The sequence below is a fragment of the Globicephala melas genome, chromosome 1 (genome assembly GCF_963455315.2).
Source record: "Globicephala melas chromosome 1, mGloMel1.2, whole genome shotgun sequence".
NCBI lineage: Eukaryota > Metazoa > Chordata > Mammalia > Artiodactyla > Delphinidae > Globicephala > Globicephala melas.
This window is the reverse complement of record NC_083314.1, coordinates 133,091,717-133,113,953: the sequence shown is the minus strand read 5'-3', so window position 1 is coordinate 133,113,953 and position 22,237 is coordinate 133,091,717. Positions and strand designations below refer to the sequence as shown.

At 38.0% G+C, this 22,237-nt stretch overlaps 1 protein-coding gene across 1 annotated transcript in view; it reads left to right on the top strand.

Moving 5' to 3' along the window:
* UBE2U (ubiquitin conjugating enzyme E2 U) overlaps positions 1 to 20,105 on the top strand; it is a 40,099-nt gene extending 19,994 nt beyond the window's left edge. The window contains exons 6-8 of the mRNA XM_030866169.2: positions 4,969 to 5,017; positions 12,383 to 12,471; positions 20,020 to 20,105. Of these exons, the coding sequence (XP_030722029.2) occupies positions 4,969 to 5,017; positions 12,383 to 12,471; positions 20,020 to 20,105 (224 nt within the window). The remainder of the gene's footprint in view (positions 1 to 4,968; positions 5,018 to 12,382; positions 12,472 to 20,019) is intronic.
* The last annotated feature ends 2,132 nt before the right edge of the window (positions 20,106 to 22,237 follow it).

Genomic DNA, 22,237 nt, shown 5'->3' with positions numbered 1-22,237 from the left:
TGTCGCGGAGTTCCTCAAAATTTCCTCACAGTTTTGAGGCTGGTTTGTCCACAGAGGAATGGTACCGCTTCACTCTGATCATATTTCTGACCAACCAAAATACTGTAGCATCCCCCCTGTGTCCTCTGCACTCAGGAAGTGTTTGTGGAATGAGCAAATGAATGACATGTATCCCTTCTGTCATGCACTACAATACTGTCATTACCCAGAAATATTCTGTACAAATCTATGTCCATATTCTAGTGAATGCAAATTTTAAAACTGGTTTTAAAGAATTTTCTATGGTAAATGACTTTGGTTTTGCCCTGCAGAGGAAGGATGAGAAGAAACTGCAAGACAAGTTGGCCCTTCCTTTTCTTCTTTTCTCTCAGGCTGACATCACCCTTCACTCCTTTCAGTCCTCCTGCTTTGCCAACAAACCAGACAGGAAAGCTGTCCACGTTGCCAAATCACCCAACAAATGAGTGACAAAGCAAATAGTGCTTTGGTAGGTTTTCACTATATGCTTTATTTGTGTTGGTGAAATATGTGGGAATCCAAGAGAGCAAATCGTTTTCAGCTTGCCTGCCATCACAGCAGGACTGGAGTGGTACCTATAGTGCCAGGAAGAAAATGATTTTCTGTGCTTCATAGGGAAAGAGTGCCGTGATGCAGCAGAGGCAGCTGCTGTGGTGGGAAATGAAGTGCAGAAAAATGCGTTCACTCTAAATTAGATGGTAGCATAGTACCATGTGGTTTTCTGTGAAAAACTGCATCCAATGAGAATTAATTTCCTGTAACAACTTTGAAAAGAAAAGGTCTCCACTACAGTGCTGCAAGAATCAGCTTTCATGTACGTTTAATATATTAATAAGAAGGTCTGGAAAATGCAGAGGAGAAATTATCCCATTTTTGGATAACACAAAAGTGGAACAGATAGTTACTTGTATACATGAGAAACTCAAGAGGCAGGTAATTGTATCATATCCGTAGGCATTAATTTTCGGCTACAGCAATATCCTCAGTGCCCAGGTAGCAGTCTCTGGCTATAAGTATTGAATAAAAATTTGTAGATTGAATGAATGAAAAAATACACATAAAGGGCTTCCCTGGTGGCACAGTGGTTGAGAGTCCGCCTGCCGATGCAGGGGACGCAGGTTCGTGCCCCGGTCCGAGAGGATCCCACATGCTGCGGAGCGGCTGGGCCCGTGAGCCATGGCTGCTGAGCCTGTGTGTCCGGAGCCTGTGCTCCGCAGCGGGAGAGGCCCGCCTACTGCAAAAAAAACCCCATAAATTTAGATCCTGATTTTACTTCATAGTTTACAGAATGCTTTCACATACATTTATTCATCTGATCCTTAGCCTCTTCCCCTGAGGCAGCTGAGGATGGTGATGAAGGGATTAGCCCAAGGCCACACACAGCAAGCTGCAGGGCCAGAGATCCACCCTGGGCATTCCCCCTGCCGCCCTCCCCACCCCCCACCCTCCGCCCCGTGCCTCCAATTTAATGAGGTGAACATAAAGTCATTCATGTGGGATCAAAGAATTAAAATTTCCAAGTACTGAAGAGAAGAGACCTGACTTCATAGCAGGCCTTTAGTCTATGAAAAATTCTTAGGAAGCTATTTGAACACAAGCTTAATGTGAAAAGCAAGTGCCCTTCTACCAAGCATGTGCGAAATGATAACTTGCCCGACTCTGGTTAGGTGGGCCCTTCTCTGGAATACCAGCCTTTTCCTTGGCGTGTTGACAAGAATGCACAAACTCTGAGTTCAAACCCGATTGGTGGGGACTTCCCTGGTGGCGCAGTGGTTAGGAATCCGCCAGCCAATGCAGGGGACATGGGTTCAATCCCTGGTCCGGGAAGATCCCACATGCGGCGGAGCAACTAAGCCCATGTGACACAACTACTGAGCCTGCGCTCTAGAGCCCACGTGCCACAACGACTTAAGCCCACACTCCTAGAGCCCATGCTCCGCAACAAGAGAAGCCATCGCAATGAGAAGCACATGCAGCACAATGAAGAATAAGCCCCAAAAAAAAAAAAAAAAGAATAAGCCCCCACTCACCACAACTAGAGGAACCCTGTGTGCAGCAGTGAAGACCCGACACAGACAAAAAAAAAAAAAAAAAAAAACGATTGGTGGAGGTCCTGATGACCTTCCCATGTCCTGCAAGCCTCTTCTCCTTGTGGTCTGGACCCTGACTCCCTTACTTATAGTTTGGGTGCTCACACATACCAGACTGCCTGGGACAGGCTAGGCCCGTGAGCCATGGCCGCTGAGCCTGAGCGTCCGGAGCCTGTGCTCTGCAACGGGAGAGGCCACAACAGTGAGAGGCCCGCGTACTGCAAAAAAAAAACAACTATAATATAATTACTGACAGATATTATGACAGTCAAAATACAAGAATAGAGAAGAATTATAAAAATATTAGGGAGATTATACAACTAATTCACATTGGGTACTTTTAAAAAAACCCTGATGATTGTGCAAATCCATCCCATCCTCCTTGCAGTTAGGAAGATGTTGTGATAAGCATTTGATTCTTCTTCAATTTAAGTTCTCAATTTGTTCACTTTTTTTTTTAAAATTCTCTTAACAATAGAACAATTTTAGAGGAACTTGTTTCTACAATTGAAGCAGGTGATGTCTCGTAGGATTTCAGGTGTTGGGTTTTTTTCTCTTAAAGGGAGTACTGGTTGTTAGGTGTAGGAATACCCTTTCCTTTGGAAAAGATTCTTTCTTGATGTCAGGAGAAAGAGAAATTTAGTCCAGTAGCTTCTCATGAAAGAACATGAGCTTTAGCACCATCATTCAGAGCCAGTTTTGTTGTTGATGATTACAGTATTACTCCAGATATTCTGCTGTCTACAGATGTCAGGAGATGTGGAAAACCTGACTTTCACAGGATGGCCTGTATGGATCTGTTTGCTGGAGTTACAGACCTCTTTTGTCCTTTTTTGTATTTCACTGCACCAGATGTTCCAGGAACTTTTCAGCAAAGTCTCTGCTAAAGATGTTAAGTATTTATTTTTTATCAAAGAAATATTTGTGCATAGCTTTAAAGGACAGGTAACACCGATCGGTTTTTAAGGAAATACAGCAGACCTTGGAAGCCACACCTTCCATGGCTGAGAGCCGTCCCCACCCCGACAAGGTACCAACAGCTTTCAACACGTTTATCTGTTTCTTTTGGAATTCACCACTATATTGCTAAATTTATTCTGTACTAAATTTCTGGGGTTTTCAGTTTAGATATTACTTATGGGCTTCTTCTGAGAGATAAAGATTTAGTTTTTATGTGCCATTTCCACTCACGTTTTCTCTCCCCCATTCTCCTAGTATTGTTCGTTTACATTGATATGACTTAGTAAATATTCGTCATAGGTGAGCCACGAATGATTATTTTTCTTGTACAAATGGCCTGTTTTTTCATTCCCTTGCTTGTGTTTTCTGGATTTTTATTTGTTCTTTTTAAAAATATCTACCATTTATTTTTCCCCTAAGCTTTCTGACAGAGCTGTAAAGACAAACAAACAAACAAACAAAACACACACACCAGGTATTCAGTCAGTTTCATTTTTTCCCCTGGAAGACGTCTTTGCTGAGGCCCTCATGCGCCTCCTCCTTTTCTGAATTGGCAGTTCTCTCGTAGGGATCCTGGAGTGACCTTTTGGTCTGCCTCTTGGATTGGAGCTCTTGCTTGATCCCTCCTTTTCCTCTTGGTTGGTTTGCTCCTTCATTTTGTTGGAACACTTCCTCCAGGAGCTTCCAAGTACATGAAAGCTAAATCTTTTATTACTTCACATGCCTAAAAATGTATTTTTTCCACTCTCATATGTTCATAATTTGGTTAAACTTTAGTCTGAAAATGTTTTTCCTCCTCATTCATCATGTAGGGCATTTCATAGGCTGTTTAAATCTCAAACTCTAATTCTTTAGTTCTGGACTTTTTTCTTATATGATTTCTCTTATAATACCTGTCCCCTCCAGTTTCCCTGTTCTCTCTTCTAAATCTCCAAAGATTTAGACGTGGAATCTACTGATCTGTTACTCTGATTTTTTAAAATCTATTTTCTCCTATTATCCATCTCTTTGTTTTTCTGTTCTGTATTCTGGAAAATGTCCAGAAAAGTATGTTCCTAGTTCCTATTTTCTTCCTGCTTATTTGTTTTGGTTGTCATCCTTCATGATAATGACTTTACTCAGATATCTACTGATCTTTGACTATGTGTCTGTATGATGGACACACGATGAATGAAAATCATTCATTGAAAAGGTTGGAAATTTTGGATACAGATTGGACTTGTTGATGGTTTTGTTTCATTATAGGGTTATTCAGTGGGGACCTGACCTTACCTTTAGCTAGGCTTGACTATTTTTTCTGAGACACATCCTCCAGTCTTATGCCTGAAGAGAGAGGTGTTAACTACTTACACTCTAGGAGCTGGACAGAGAGTGAGAATAAGGAACCTTTCTTATCCAATACGATTTATTTGATTTATTCCCTGCCTTCAGTCGCTTACCATACTCTTGTTCTGCTATCTCCCGAATCTCTCTGGTTCACTTTCTCCAGAATTAGGCATACTCCCTCCTGCCTGGGCAGTGGTGGTCTTCTGGTTGCATAGGATGAAGGCTATGTCTTTGGGGTTCATGCTATACCTGTCAGTTTTCAGAGGTCTCTGGTACCTCCAATTCCTGAGTGTTTCTCAAGTTCCGAAGTGTAAATCTGCTTGCTTTTTATTGGCCTCCCCTCATCAGGTCGTTAGGTTTCAAGTTTCTATGGCCTGTTAAGATAGTTACCACTTGACATCTGCTTTCCATCTTGAAAATTTTTCTTGCCATCTTTCTTTTGAACTCCTTGAGGTTTTATACTTTATTTTTATTCCTTTCTTACCATCTTATTGAGGCTTTGGAAAGAATGCACATAAGGCCATATATTCAGTCTTCTGAGTAAACCAGAATCTTTTCATATTTTTCTTTACAGCAAAAGATGACAGTTCTGAGTCACCTAAAGAGCCAGATAAATTTAACAGGTAAGTTTTTCTTTATACAATTTTTGGCCAATTTATACACTAAAAGAACTATTGATTTAACCTGTGTTTTCTATCATAATTGTATTTTCATTTTTTTAACTTAGAAAAATTATTTTTCATTTAAATATATTTTCCCTCCCAATACCTTTTAAAAATGATGTTTTCAGGAAGAATATGGAGAATCTTGAATTCTTTCTAGTCTATTGAATTAAACTTGATGTAACTATGTTAGTTGCCTATTCTTTTAGTTTTTATTTCTGAAAAGGAAAAAAAATGTTGTCTACATTATAGATCCAACCATTATAGATCACAAAAATCCAAGCAATTTAGGAGACAATAAAGTCCTGGAGGAAAATGGTGAGAGTTAGGGCTAAAGCCATTGTACACTTGGGAGACCACCTGAAAATGTGACATCAATTCAGCCTTGAACACCTGGACAAGGTGTAGGTTCTGCAGCATTCAGCTTCTCTAGCATTTCCATCAGCCTTATTTTGATAGTTAATCAGATGCAGAAAACAGCCAGCTTACTAGTGTTGACATAATACTTGATCTATCTTGGTTTTATACTATACATGCTCCAAAACAAGGATCCTCTTAGTGGATTAATAATAGTAAAATGTTCCCAAAGGACTGAAATCAAAAGGAACCCTCAGATCGGGGCTCTGTCCCAGAATGTGGGACAATGTTATGTCAAGGGGCTCTGTGCCTGGACGTGTTAGAAGCTCAGAATTAGAAGACCCAGAAAAACCGACAGAATGATTAATTGGGACCTGACAGGAAGAACGTTGACCTTGTCTGTCCCCTAGCACTCAGATGAAGACCAGCCAGTAGCAGTGGTGGGGTCTGTCTCAGGCAGGAGCAGGAGGAAGGGCAAATCCCATTACAGGGAGAAAACTTTGGCCCTTTGGTTCTTTGTCTGGGGCAATGAGTCCCTCATCAGACAGGCAGCAAGGTAACCATACGGCACCATAAGGATCCAGCACTGATCACAGGATTATAAAATCTAGGGTCTGGGAGAAAGACTTTAACTATAACTTTAGTCAGAAACAACTCGAGAGCCATGGTGAGATAAACTTGTAAATGGTGTTATCTTGAAAAATCGAGATTCGTGACAATGAAAGGAAAAAAAGGGGGGTGAAAAGTTGGGAGAGAGTGATGTTTTAACAGGTACAGTGAGATTCAGGGCAGAGGGAGTAACTAGGGTATTGATTCTAAATTGGATGTGAGAGTGGTGTGTTAGAGGCTCCGAAGGAAGGCCAATGCAGCTGGAACACAGCAAGGGGGAAAGAAGAGATGGGTAGGAGATAGAGTAAGAGATGTAGACAGGGCCAGATCACCTAGAGCTTTATAAACCAGGTAAGGAATTTGCATTTCATTAACCTTTCAGTGGGAATTGGGACACAGCTGGACAGCTTTTAAGAAGGGGAAAGACATAATCAGATTTACATTTTAAAAGGACTACTTTAACTGCGATGTGGGGAATCAATTGTGAAGGATCTAAGGCGGAAGCAAGGAGAAGAATTATTGGGTTATTTTAGTAGACCAGGGGAGAGGTGGGGTGGTATGAGCTAGGGCTGAGGACATAGATATGGAGAGGGAGATGAGTGGATGAATTGGATGGATTCAAGACTTAGTTTGATTGATGTGGGGAATGAGAGAAAGTGGAACCAAGGGTTATTACTAGATTGTAGTTTGAACTGGATGGGTACTGCGGTGACTTACTGAGATGGGAGAGATTGGAAGATCACACCACTGGCTGAAACTAACAATCCCAGTTATTGATGAGGCTGTGATTGCACTGTAGCTCTCCTACATTGCTGTGTACATTGTTGTACCATTTGACACGCCCACAGACAGTCTGGAAAACAGTTTAGCAGTTTCTTATAATGTCAAACATTCGCCTGCCCTCTAACCCACTCCTAAAGTATTTATCTTAGAGAAATGAAAGTATATATTCACCAAAAGACTTGCACACAAATGTTCATAGGAGCTTTATTCGTAATATCCCAAACTGAAAACAACTAAAATGTCCATCAACAATCAACATTATATATTCAACAGTTGAACATTATATATTCAACAGTCGAATATATAAATAAATTGTGTTATAGTTATGAATTGAATACTCTCAGCAATAGAACTGTTGATACATGCAACAACATGGAATAATAATGCAGACATTATGTTAAGAAAAAAAAAAAAACAGAGTTATAAAAGAGTACGTGCTGTACAATTCAATGTATATGAAGTTCTAGGACAGGCAAAACTAATCTATGGTGATAGAGATTGGATCAGTGATTACCCAAAGTGTCAAGGGAGATTGACTGGGAAGGGGCAGTAGGGAACTTTCAGGACTAATGAAAATATTCTATATCTTGTTTGGGCTTATGGTAATGCAGGGGTCTGCTTTTATTAAAACTCATCAATCTGTACTCAACCTATGCATTTTATTGAATGTAAATTACACTTTAATAAAGTTGAATTTTGAAGGTATTCAACTAACTTTACAACTCTTTTAGAAATCTAAATTTACTTCAAATAAAATCTTTTTTAGAAAGGCATTCAAACTCTTCCAATAAATAGAGACAGTGAGTATGCTACCAAACTTCCAAACTCTGATTCTAAAATCAGAGATCATTACAAGAAAGGAAAATTATAGGTCAATACCTCTTAAATCTGAAATGTATAAATCATAACCAAAATATTAGCAAATTGAACCCACTGATATATAAAAAGGGATAGTACATCATGACTAAGTGGACTTTATTTCAGGAAAGCCAGGTTGGTTTAAAATTTGAAAATCAATCCTTGTAACTCACCTAGTTAACCAAATAAAGAGAAAAAAACCATAGACTTATCTAGGTGAACCAGGAGACACATTTAATACCCATTCATGATAAAAATTCTCAGCAAACTAAGAGTAGAAGAGAATTTCCTTATTTCAATAAAAGGAGTCTACAGAAATCCAACAGCTAACTTCACACTTAAATGTGAAATGTTGAGTGCTTTTCTCCTGAGTTTAGGAACAATGCAAATATGCCCATTATCACCATTTCTATCCAACATTGTACTGGAGTCCTAGCCAGTGCAATGAGGGAAGGAAAAAAAAACAAGTTATAAAATGTGGAAAGGGTAAAGTAAACCATCTTTATTCACAGACAACAGAACTATATACATAGTAAAATCCAAATAAATATACAAAGCTTGAAAATTTGAAAATTAATCAGTAAATTTAGCAGGGATCCTGGATACAAGATGAATATTTAAAAATCAACTATATTTTTATATACTAGCAATCAACACATAGAAAATGAAATTTTAAAAATACCATTACAACAGCATCAAAATGTAACAAAAGATGAATAAGGTATCCATACTGAAAAATCACAAAATATGAGAGAAATTTTAAAAGACATAAAGAAATAGAGATATACAAAGTTTATGGCTTGGGAAAGACTCAATATTCTTACAGTGTCAACTCTTCCCAAATTATAGATTCAATTCAGTCTCAGTCAAAATCTCAGCAGCCTTATTTTTTTCTGAAAACTGACAAGTGGTCTAAAATGTATCTAGAAATGCAAAGGGTTTAGAATAACAAGGCAATCTTGAAGAAGAACAGAGGGGATCAACACTCTCAGAGATCAAGATGTATTAGAAAGCTAGAATAAGTTTCACTCTGATTGGAGCTATTTAGGTCAGGTTCCTGTCCCTAAACTAGTTATCACTCAACTGGCTTAGAGCCAGGGGTGGGGTCAGTCCCATCAGACCACAGGGCATGTACAGAATGGGAGAAGAATGGAACAGCTATCGGGGAGGCAACCACAATATCCACTGTGACCATCTTCATGTCTGTATTATTTTTATTGTACCTGAACTTTAATAAGTAAGACTTTGACAGGCACAGAGGGCAAAAGACTCTCTAATAGAACTGCTTGCACAGACATGGAAATGTAATATTTTGGTACACTCAGGATCACCAGGAAGTTCCATGTGACGGAGCCTCTGGATGTGGAGATGAATGACGGGAGAAAAGGCTGGAAATGGCCAGATGATGAAGAACCTCAAGTTCTATTTAAAAGTTGTTTATATGTCATCCTATAGAACTATTTACCAACTGTGGCTTTCAAGCAGAGGCATGATAACCTGGAATAGGGAGAGACTGAGGTAAATGAACAATTAGGAAGCTGTTTAGCATTTACAGGAGAAAAATGATGAGCTACTTACCCAAGGCAGTTGAGGAGACCAGCTGACACTGAGTGCTGAGGGATGCTAAACCCTTACTTGGCTGCTTTTATGCATGTTCACAACCACCACTGGAGAAAGTTCTATCTCTGGAAACGTGGAGAGGTTAGGCTACGTGCCCGGAGTTACACAGCTAATAAGAAATGGTGCCAGAGTGTTTTAACCCAGGCCAGCTGATTCCAGAGCCTGTGCTCTTGGTCATGATACTGTTGAATACGTGACTAAATATCCAGAGATATTTAAGAATTTAGTCATTAGGCTTTGGCGATGGTTGGGATGTTGCTTCCATGAAATAGCGCTGCCATGATTCTCTTCTTCCCTTAATGATCCTTTTGGTTTCTTTCACAGGTCCCCCTAAACTGTGAATTGGTTTCTGCTCACTCTTTTCTAAACACTTACTTACTCTTTTGGAGTTTGTTTTCCCTAATGGCATCATCTATCAACCTTTGTGTTGATTTGACCTACATTTCTTATTTCCAGTCCCAATTTCTCAGTCACACTCCTGAAGGTCATCACCTACAACCCATGTTTAAAATTAAACTCATATTTTACTTCGGTTTCTCTAGACGCTTTCTATTAATAGTAAAGCTAAGTGGTCTTCTGGGTTTTAGGAGAATATTTGACCCTCAAATTCCTTCACTTTTCACACCCTATCAGGCAACTGGTTCAGTCAATTCTTTAGCATTCTCGTAGATTCATCTCCTCCCCTTCCTGATCTTTGCTCCCACCCGAGTTTTAGCTCTCAGAATCTCTTGCCTGCGTTACTGAATTTATTTCCTAACTGGTCCCCCTACATTTAATCTCTCACATAATCCTCTCTGCATGCTAATGCCAGAGAAAACTCTTACTCAATCACTGATTTCATAGTTTACTTGCCTTATTTGAGAACTTCTGATTACTGTCTATCACCTAATAAATCAAGGTTACTGAATCGAGTCTAATCCATTCTCTGCCTAAATTTGAAGAGCCAGCATTGCCTAGTTTCACCTATTTTTATCAAATTCCAATTCCCCTGAAATTGGAACTCTCTACTCTAGTCAATTATCTTGTTACTCTCACCTCTTCCCCCAACATCCTCTGTACGTAGGCATGCACACACCATGCTCCTTGCCATCTAAGCTATTGCTAATACTGATTCCCTGGCCTAAAATGCCTCCTTCCTTTGTCCCAGGTCCATATCCAGGTGACACTTTCCCTAATGGCTCCAAAACAAAGTTACAGCTCCCTCCTCCAAATTTTTTTTGCTTATTGCCACTGCCAAAGAAGTATCTGTCATTGTAGTCTCCAAATGTCTATGTTAAATGATGTAACAGTTTATTATGTTAATATATAAAGCTATTCTATTTACTAGTTCAGATATATATCTTATTTTCCCAACAGAATAATAATAAGCAGTGAGGTTCAGTTTAAAATTATGTCTTCTACTTTTTCATATTCATAATGCCAACAATAATACTCAATAAATTCCTGTTATTGGTTGAAACTATAAACACATGTATTTTTTTATGCTGTACACATCCCTTCATATTTTATCTGAATAATAGTAAATAGTTACTGTTCTCTTATTTTAAGAGGCTATTTCCTTTATAGAATTGAAAGTGCAGATACTCCCAAATGTTTGAGGCATTCTGTTTTGTATATTCAAACTATACTAAAGTTATACCTTTTAGAGTAATATTTTTAATTATTCTAGGGGAATAAAAGAAAGCCCCTGAAGGCTAACAGCTTGAAATTGAACAGGACACCATTGGGAAGGGAGAGGGTCATGGGTCATCGTCAAACAGACAAAAAACAATGGAGACGATTGTGCCTGAAGATGGTGTATTTTTTTTTCATGAGACAGTATGTTGACAGTTTCCTTCCTCTTGGGTCATTGTTGTCTGCTAAGTGATCTGTGACAGCAAATTGATCACAAGCTTTTTCATGCAGGAGATATAATGCAACCTTTCATTTTGTTACCTCCGTTGCCAAATGCTGAAACATTTCATTGGCAAATTAATGTTAGTTTAGTATATCATTTAGTAGTATAAAGCACGCATGTAGCTCTGGAAGCAATAATAGTAGTGATTAATTTATCTTTACCAAGTTTCAGATTTCTACTTAAGTGTGATTACAAAAGCAATAACACACTTGAAAAATGTTAGTCTTAAAATTAGGTGTCCGTAATTATCATTTAAATAAATGAATGCATTAACAAATTTAGATATTGCCCCCATTAATTTCAAAATTGAGTCAGATATTAAGGTACCTATGATTTACCTATAAAAATTAATGCTAATAACCTATTATAACTGAAAATTTGCTTCTTCCTCCAAAGAGCTAGGAATTTAAAATTAAAACAGACATAAAGTCTTTTATATTTGATGTTTAAGCATCTGTTTAAGTCAGTTAATAGATGATTTCACATGTCTGAAAAATATCTGAAAGTAATGTTTTGTTTGTGGAGTGTTGAGAATCTCTGCATTCAAGAAGATTGTAAGAAAAAAATTGGAAATGCAGTTATTTAAGAGTAAGAGACTGTTTCATAGGTCCCGTTTAATACTTTGTAACAGTCTTTGCTCTCCCATTAGGATTTGGTAATATTAGCACTGGGAAGGAAATGTGCTGGCAGTAATATTAGAAAAGAGTTGTTTATTTTCCCTCATTGAAAGTGGCCAGATTCTGTGTAAAGATTAAACTAATCTCAATTCTGGTGTTTCATTTCTCATCATAATAAAAAGAAAATAAAGGTGATTTTACTAAAATTTGGCATAGAAATTTAAGAAAGTTGTTTATCGTAGAAAGAGAAAATGTACAGCTATGATGTTTTATTTAAAGTTCTTTTCAATGTTAGTCACGAAAGGCACAGTTATCTTAAACCTATATTTTTCTTTTTATAATATATACATGGATGCACATTTACACTTATTATAGAAAACTGGTTTGGATGGACCTTTTTTTGTGATTTGCATGTATTCGTGGAAAATTATGTTAGATTCATTTGTTAGAAATAACTATGTGAGAATTTGCAGATCAGCCTAATGTCTTGTGACAAGGTATCTGAAAGAGTCCGCTCTGATAAAAATAATTTTAAAAAGCAAACTTTCATGCTACTCACTGTCTGATCTTATTTTGTATTTTCAGATCAATTAAATCAGTCTCATTTTATGATTACTACAAGACATGGTCTAGAATAGCCACATCAAAAGCCACAGAATATTACAGAACTCCATGTAAGGTGATCTAACCTTGTCTTATTTTTGCGGGGAGGGGGGTTGGTATATTAATCTCAACATTCTCAGCTTGTCTTGCTTTCAAAGACTAATTGACACATATTTGGAATCTGAGGGTGATAAACTTCTTTGTTGGCTCTATATACTAATCATTCAACAACTGTTCATTTAGTCCCTCTTTTGTAAAGAGTCCTGGACTGAAGTCTGATTAAAAGCCCAAAGGAAAGATAGGCAATTGGACGAATAAAAGACAAAGTTCTCGGTCTTTTGAGCTTTACTTTACGCCCTTTACCCCAGAAGGAAACCTTCATAGCAGGAGGAAACTTTCTGGTGCTAAACACAATTATCCCCAAAGCCAGAGATATTATTAAGTAGAAAGACAGCAAGAAAACCTGGGGATGCTCAGTTATATCAGTCGAAGGAAAAATCATCTGTTACCATCGTACATTAATAACTAGAAAGATGGAATAGGAGAGCTGGACAACTTTTTGGTCCCATTTAATCTAATCTTTAGAGTACTGTTTCATTATTTGTATCAAAGTAGGTTAGCCAGTCTGCACACATTTACTGAAATACGACTTTGCTTCAGCTATCCTGCAAAATGGTACATTCTGAAGTTATCAGTGACTTCCGAATTCCCAGATTCAGTGATTACATTTTTTTAGTCTTTATCTTACTTGAAATCCTATTGGCTATGCTCTCCTTGAGTTAGAAGACACCACGTATCCATGGTTTTCCTCTTACCTTCCTAAGCGCTCCTCTGCCTCTTTCCTTAGCAATAACTTCTTCATTCAGTATTCTCTGCCCAGCTCTCTTAAAGAGACCTCATCCATCACTATGATTTTCGTTAGCCCACATGCCAGTAATTCCTAAAGCCTCATCTCTAGCCAGGCTCTCTTCTGAATTCTGAATGCATATTTACAGTTGTGTAATAAGGCACCTCATACCCAAGATGTCCCAAAGTGAATTCATTATGTTGCTCCAAAACCTATTCTCCCTCCTTCATTACCTCTCTTGGTTAGTGGTAGGTCACCGTTCTTGCATTTACTTGCCAAGCCAGAATCATAGACACTTCCTAGTCCTCTTTATCTCCCTTATTAAGCCTTATTGATTTTATCTCCTGCAACATTACCAATGTTTCCCCTCTACTCCACCTCCATGACCACAGCCTTAATTTGTGGTCTCATTGTGTTTCATCTCATCATTGTGATAGTCTACTAATTGGTTTTAAGAGAACAAAATATCACCCAGAAAAAAAAAATCATATCTAGTTTTAAGACACAAATTAGAGCAAAAAGGAGTACTAAGCTTAATAAATATAAAAATGTGAGGTCAATAATTTCTAAGAAATTACTTGTTCTTTCAGGATGTTGGTTATTAGTTATTTTGTGATTATATATTATCTTCCTCACTGACTCGTAGATTAGTGATTAAGAAAAATAACTTGTTCAAGGTGCTTTAAGGAGTAGTCTTTAACAACACTATCAGTGTAAAAGAGTTTTATTGATTTTGATACCAGATTACATGGATGTTTACTTCATTTAAAAGATTTTGATTGAGCGCTTCTTAGTCGATTCAGCAAACACATCTTGAGTACTTGCTATGTAAGAGGCTCTGAGGAGCTCAGATGGGTTCCAGGAGGTGATAACCCTTAACAGATGTGGTGTCAAGAGGCAGTTGGCATGCAGGGAATGATTCAGCGTCCAACTCCTTCAACCAAAAAGCAAACAGATTGTTATAGGTTGGTGCTTTATGGAATAACGTGTAAATATATGAAGGCTCTTGGAAACTCCAAACTGCTAAGAAAAAAACAGAAGCACATGCCCAAACAAAGAAATTCCAAAATGATTGTCTTATAATAAAGAATAATTTTAAAATGGAAGTAATAATGAAGTATCACTGGCTACAGTTTCTTCTTCAAAAGAGTTTGACACCAAAATATTTAAGTTGGTTCTTGTTTCTACATCTGTCACTAACCTAGTATGTAATTCATTTCTCTTTATGAAGGCAATAGCTGGTAATGGTTACCTCTAGCCCAGAAGAATTTCAGAGACTTTGATTCTAGCCCTTGGTGCAAGATTTCACAATCACTCTGCCTCTCTTTCCTACAGAGATTTGTCGTAAGAATATTTCAAAAGCTTTCCTTCAATAATAACCAGCACTTAATTAAAAAAAATTAAATGTAAACCTTACATGTGCTGCTGGCCAATTTTGTCTTTGGATAGTTCAACTGGATGAGATCCAATACTATCTTTTTTAATGGCTTAATTTCCTGGCAATAAGAAAGATGAAGCTGTTAGATTATAGAATGCTTCTTTAACTACTCAAAAATAAAGGGGGAACTTCTAATAACTTCATTTTCTACAGTTATATTTTTATCACTGGAAAGATTATTAAACTCTTGTGCATATTTTTAAAAGCTTTTTATTTTACGAATAGTGATGAGTAAGGTTATATTATGATTTTTTTTTTCGGTACGCGGGCCTTTCACTGTTGTGGCCTCTCCCGTTGCGGGATGCGCAGGCTCAGCGGCCATGGCTCACGGGCCTAGTCGCTCCGCGGCATGTGGGATCTTCCCGGACCGGGGCATAAACCCGTGTCCCCTTCATCGGCAGGCGGACTCTCAACCACTGCGCCACCAGGGAAGCCCTATGTTATGCTTTTGAGTATTAACTCTATTGCATATCTTTGTGCCACAAATCTGTACATAGTCATGTATGCCATAATACTAGTAAGTTTATTCTTGTATAACACAGTTTACAGAGTATACTCCGTATTGTTTTTCTTATTTATTTTTAATTGAGGTATAGTTGATGTACAATCTTATGTAAGTTTCAGGCATACAACTTAGTGATTCACAATTCTTAAAGGTTACGGTCCGCTTATAGTTATTATAAAATATTGGCTATATTCCCTGTGTTGTACAGTATATCCTTGTAGCTTATTTATTTTATGCATAGTAGTTTGTACCTCTTAATCTGTATTTTTTAAATCATCCCAATATTATTGTCCTTTCATTCACTTACCAACCAATATTTATTGAACACCTAGTATATGTCATGCAGAGTTGTATATCAACCCAATGAGCTCGGCATTGTTATTACTCTGTTTTACACATGAGAAAACCAAGACCAAAGGAAGCTAAGTAATTTACCCTAAGGTCACACATGGAATATCATATATTGGTAAGAGTGTAAATTCTGGATACATATTACCAGGGTTTAATCCTGGCTCTGCAATTTACTAGCTGTGTGACCTTGGATAAGTTTCTTAACCTCTCTATGTCCCAGTTCTCTCATCTGTAAAATGAGAATAATCACAGAACGTACATCATAACGTTGAAGCGCTATAATGGTGCCTAGTGCATAGTGAGTGCTCAGTAAGTGTGGCTAATATTTATTAGTACAAGTGGGCTGTGGCCCAAAGACTTGAACCAAGTCCTCTGACTCCATATTTGTTCTTTCCTCTATATTATATTGCCTCCATAATATGATATAAAATTGTAATTTCTGTATAACTTGAGATTTAAATTCAAACTCTGAAGTATGTGCAGTACGTTTTCAGTAATTACAATGATTTGCTCATAATCATAGACAATCATATGGGAAAATGTACTGATGATCCACTGTTCTCTGTCCATCACTACAGAATGGCAAATTAAAAGTTTGGCAGAGAACAAACCAATACATCTGGCTGTGGGGCAACAGCACCTTAATGACAGAATATGATCCCCATAAGGAAATGTTTATGTTATACGAAAAGAATTCCTTCAGGCCAGTGTACCCTGTAATAGTGAGCGGAGGCTTCCTGATGTTTCTTTGCTGTCATCAGGACAGACCAACCAGCCTGAAGCATCATGGGAATGCTTGCTTTCACCTTAGGATACTTTCATTCCTTGAGTCTTTGAGCCAGCAGTGAGGGCAAATGTCTCCAGAAATGCATTTAGATGCAAGAAGCAGTATCATCGGCTTCTAATGCAGTGGTCTCAGTCTTGACTGCTCCTTAGAACCACCAGAGGAGCTCGTGCACATTCCCCGTGTAAAGGGTGCACCCCTAGACCAATTACGGTAGGATCTTTGGGAGCAGGACCAGGGGGTAGTAGTTTTTACGGCTGCCCAGGTGGTTACAGTGTGCAAGCCAATGGAAAAGCCCTAGTGGGAAGAACCTGATATCAGAAATTAGAGACTCCTAGCCTTATACTAGTTTTGCAGACACAGTTAAGTGAATTTAGGTTAGTCATTTAACCTAATTTAGCTTAGTCTTTGTACCTCATTTTTCATTTCTATTCATTGACAAAAATATTCAACTCTATTTTAAGTTCCTCTATGGTTAGCATAAGATAGTATATGTGAAAATAAAACATGCCAAGGTAAGTTAGTGCTTATATATTTCTTTGGACACGACAGTTCCAGAGTGGAAGAAAATTTTTCAGATCAACCTATACAGATGTTGGACAATAGGTGTGTCATAGAAAAAGCAGAGTAGAGGCAATGTCCAGTCATCCTCAGAAGGAAAGGAAGGAAGAAATATACTATGGAGGCAGTAGAGGATGCTTTTCTACACAGATTACAAAACTGCCACAAGGGCAAGGTATGATAGTGATGGGGGGGATTTTAACTTCAAGAAGTTCTGACAAAATTTCACTGGTCCTCATTTCTTCATTATTTCCCTCCCATCAACATCATCCACTGAGCATCTTCTATGTCTATCAGTGGGCTTTGTTGAAGACAAGAACGTAAGTATTATGATAAGCTTTTTGAGGCATTTACAGTCAGATAGTAGGAGACGAGTGAAAAAATTATGGGGATAAAATAGGAAGTGTTAAAAGTTTGTACAGATACTGTGGCATATTTCATCTCTTGGATAATAGAGGAAGCGTTGGAGAAAATGAGTCAATAATATAAAAGAAATGAGAATACAGTAAGTCCCCTACATACAAACGAGTTCTGTTCCAAGAGCGTGTTCGTAAGTCCAGTTTGTTCATAAGTCCAACAAAGTTAGCCTAGGTACCCAACTAACACAATCAGCTACATACTGCTGCTTTTATGCTTGCCTCCAGATATTCTGGGCTTGAAATAAAGATACCGTATTACTGTACTCTACGCCAAAAGTACACAAAAAAGTACACAAAAGCACAACCACTTGTAGAGTATGCATGCATGTGACAGTGTACACCAGACACATGAACTAACTTACATGATTGGACATGGGAATGCATGTTTGCATCTTTGAAAGTTCCCAACTTGAAGGTTCGTATGTAGGGGACTTACTGTATTCAGGAAAGATAATCATGCCATTTGGGGTTTCATAATATATAAGGAAGAGACTGCCATACCTATTCAAATAGAAAATGTAGGAACAGCAATTCCAAAAAATTAAGGAAAGACATGGAATATCCTTGAATAGAAACATCGAGTAAATTTCAGGAGTTCCCTAGTGGCCTAGTGGTTAGGATTTGGCTCTTTCACTGCTATGGCCTGGGTTCAATACCTGGTCAGGGAACTTAACATCAAATAAATTTTAAATTTTGTTTAGGTAGTAATGAATAGTACATGTGAGAACACATTACTCAACCTTTCTGTGTCTGTCTGTTCATCTGTGAAGTGGGTATTATAATGGTAAGCACTGCATATCTACTTTACAAGTACCCCCATATATAGTAAGAATTCTATTAATATTAATTATTATAATCATCTAAAGGAAATAATGAATCCTGCTAAGAACTCTGGGGAGTAAAGATTTGCTTCCTTAAAGGAAGGAAGGAATATATTCCAAATAATAATAAAGAGTATTAATTAAGTCTATAAGAATATGTATGTATGTGTGTTTGTGTGTGTTTGAAGAAGGTAAAGAATAGATTGGAACATTGCTGGTGAATATCATGTAATATTAATAGAAGAAAAGGAGAATTATTCAGTTTAAATGTTTTCTCTATCAATGACAAATTTCACCAAGCTGGAAGGGGTTAATTTATCATTGTTAAGAAGTAAGCTCCAGGGCTTCCCTGGTGGCGCAGTGATTGGGAGTCCGCCTGCCGATGCAGGGGACACGGGTTCGTGCCCCGGTCTGGGAAGATCCCACATGCCACGGAGCGGCTGGGCCCGTGAGCCATGGCCTGCGCGTCCGGAGCCTGTGGCCCGCATAACGCAAAAAAAAAAAAAAAAGAAGCTCCAGATAGAGACAGGACTGGTGGGGAGCATCTGGTTGGTTAAATAGATCAGGACTATAAACCCAGGACAATTAGAAGGAGAAGAGAGAGCGAGAAAGAGAGAGAGAAAGCACACAAGTGAACAGGGGAGGGAGCGGGGAGAAAAGGAAGGATATAGATGTGCCTGTGTGAATGATCTGGATTAATAGCATTTTGTGTAAAAACTACCAGTGCTTAAGCATAGTAGGTTTTCCGTAAATTGTATGTGAATTTGATTGAAGGCCTAAGGCTTATAATTAACCACAAACATATGAGCCGGTGGTATAATGTGATTTCCAGAAAATACTAATGCATATCTGAGCTAAATTGAGAGAAGTCCAGCACACAGATCGAGGGAGGTAGCAATCCCACCTGTAACTTGCTATTGATATGAAATCAAGATTCTGAGCCAGTTCGGGATGAAAACTTTAATAGGAATATCAACAAAGTTCACCACCAGGATGAGGATGGTTAGGTCTCTAGAAAATCATGACTTAAGAAAAAGTTGAAGGAACTGAGGCTGCCCTGAGAGCTATCTTCAAATATTAGAGGGATCCTTTCCATAGGGGAGGGATAAATTTACTCAGAATTGCTGAGGAGGTCAGAAGGAGGAGCAGTGGAAACTCAGCCCTCAGATTAAGGAAGGACATTGTGACCTTGGTAACTGTCAATGAAACCGGCAGTCTCCCAATAACAAAGAGACAAGGGGGCTTCCCTGGTGGCACAGTGGTTGAGAGTCCGCCTGCCGATGCAGGGGACACGGGTTCGTGCCCCGGTCCGGGAAGATCCCACATGCCGCGGAGCGGCTGGGCCCCTGAGCCATGGCCACTGGGCCTGCGGGTCCGGAGCCTGTGCTCCACAACAGAAGAGGCCACAACAGTGAGAGGCCCGCGTACTGCAAAGAAAAAGAAAAAAAAAAAAGACAAGGGATTCATTTAGAGGCTGGATGATCATCTGTTGCAGATTCTTGCTTTGTAGAAGATCAAGATCTGTAATGTCACTTTCAAACTCCCTGATTTTATTTTTTCCCTTGAAGTGCTGCATTAGAATTTTGTTAAACTATGGTATCAGTTTCTGTATGAGTTATTTTAAAACTATCCTCGTTTCTATAAATGATATATAAACAAATATCATGATAAGTTACAAAGTCACAATCTGTTTGTTTCAAACAATATCCAGTATCACAAAGTTTAAATTAAAAGAAGAAATTTGGAGAGTGTCTGAGGATCGTAATGTGACTTGAACGATAATAGTATGTGTTATTGCCACATACTAACTTAAGGAGAAATAAATTATTGTAAACTTTAAACTATTATTAAAGAATGTATGCATAGCTCCTTTTTAAAATATTCTAATTTCAGTGCTTGAAGATCCAGATTTCATTGGAGAGTATTACAAATGGAAGAAAAATGAGCTAAGACGACCTAAAGAATGGGGTTTAAAGTAAGTAATTTTAACTGTCTAGAATATTATCCTATGAACTTGAAATATCTATTATTCACTTTCTACTAACTGAACTATCAGAAGAAACCCATTGGATTTCTTTTAAACATAAGAACAAAAATAAGAGGTATCATTTTGTCCTTTCACATGAACCCAGGTGGGAAACAGCTTTGCTATCTCGCGGCTGCCAAAGGTGGGGATAGAACATGAGCCACAGTGAAGGAATCCCACAATACCTTTCCTATTAATCTTCTTATTTCCATTCTTAACCTTATCAAAATAGAACTTAGAAACAGGAAAAAAGAAAAACCAGCCTGTTTACATATCACCAGTTAGTATTTCTTTCTTCTCCTGGTTCCAAACACCTTTTCCTCTTTTCACAGATGGATTTCTCACTCAGGAACCAAATATATTAAATCTAGTGAGGAAGTCTGTAATTAGATACAAAGGTAAATTATTACAATATCTTTTGGAATGATTGACTCTTGGACCACATTAAGGAAGGGACCTTAATCTCATCTTCAGTCTCTTGACTCCTAAAGGCAGTTTTTCTGCTTCATCATGTTAGAGCACAGATTCCATCTCAGCTCTGTGGTACTGGCTGTGTTGCAGTCGTCATTTATTCTGGAGGGCTTATTGCAAAGCATTCAGTGAATGTGCTACCACAAAGCTAGGGGAATTAAAGTTCCTATTTTTTGTATTTACGTCATTTTTATTAGCTCCTTGTTAGCATTGTGACCTCTTTTCTAGGTGAAAATAATAGGATTAATAAAAACAATGTGCTGTATTTTGAATTTGTGTAGAAATCAAGGCTCTTAAAATAGACTTTCCTATCCTTTAATATCATAGTTCAGATTGGGTTTTTTGGTTAGATATTCTGTTTTCAGTTGATTTCTGCAGCAACTTTCCTTCAAGCCAAAGGGGAGGAAAGCTTTTGCATTAGAAACTTTTCTGCTTTCAGAGTAAATTATAAGCAGTAGAAAAGTTTTTATGAAGCAGAAGTTGAAGTGTCAGCATGGTTTTTTCTTGAAGGCATGTTTCAAGTTTCATTTAAAGAAACCTACTTAGAATATAAGGTTAATTTTGCTGTGACATGACTTCCTTTTTGATTTCCTTTAACAGAACTGCTTTGTTTTATTTGTTTGATTATTGATTCATTATGTAAGGCCAGCATCCCACAGAACCCCAAAATGTAGAAAAAGTAGGACCATGTCATTTTCAACTTATCCACCCACTTCTCCATATGGCTGAAATAATTGTGAACTGTTTGAATGCTAGAACATTTTCCTAAATACATTATTTTGAAGTTATAGGTCAAATTATCATGTGCGTGGTGACCCTGTCAGACTAAAACTCTCACACCTTATGCCATCTGGTGGTTGATGAGAATATATTTAGATCAGATGATAACAAAACATTAATTTAAACATTATTTAAATAAAGTGTCTAAAAGATATTACATTTATCTACATAATTTTATTACAGCATAAATATTTGAGCATGCAAAAATATAAAGTATGGTGGAATCAACTTCTTTTTAAATAATTATTAAAAGTCTCATGTTCATCAAATACATGAGGTATAGCAAAGTGGTCAATTCAGAGTTTCAAGTAGGAAATGTTTGGGAATCTATGCAAGTGAGTAATTGGTCTATGTGTACATGCAATATAATACCTTTTGCATCTCTCTGTTTTTAATATTTGAAAACAGAGAAAACTTTCCTCGCGCTGAAATGTCCCCTTTAAAAAAAAACCAGAAAATGCAAATTGAGAGCCTTTCATCTGCAGAGCCTTCAGGAAAAAGAGAGACATATCTCTCCTGCCTCACAACCCTCCTCCTACTGTCCTCCCATCCCCTCATCAATCAAGACCCGATTCTTAAGCTACCCTAAATTCCTTTTTTTTCCCCCCACTATTGTTTGGGAACATAAGATCTTCTCACCACGTTATGCTTTCTGTCAGGGATATCTTTCCCAGCAGAGTCTCAAGTTAGGATTCAGTCTGAGTTAAAAGGTGGAACATGGGGCGCTTAAATGCAGGGACACAGGAGCAAGACTCTTTGCATCTGAATCCTGGCTCTGCCAATTACCAACTCTGTGACCTCGGGCATGTTATCTGACTGCTTTGTCCCTCAGTT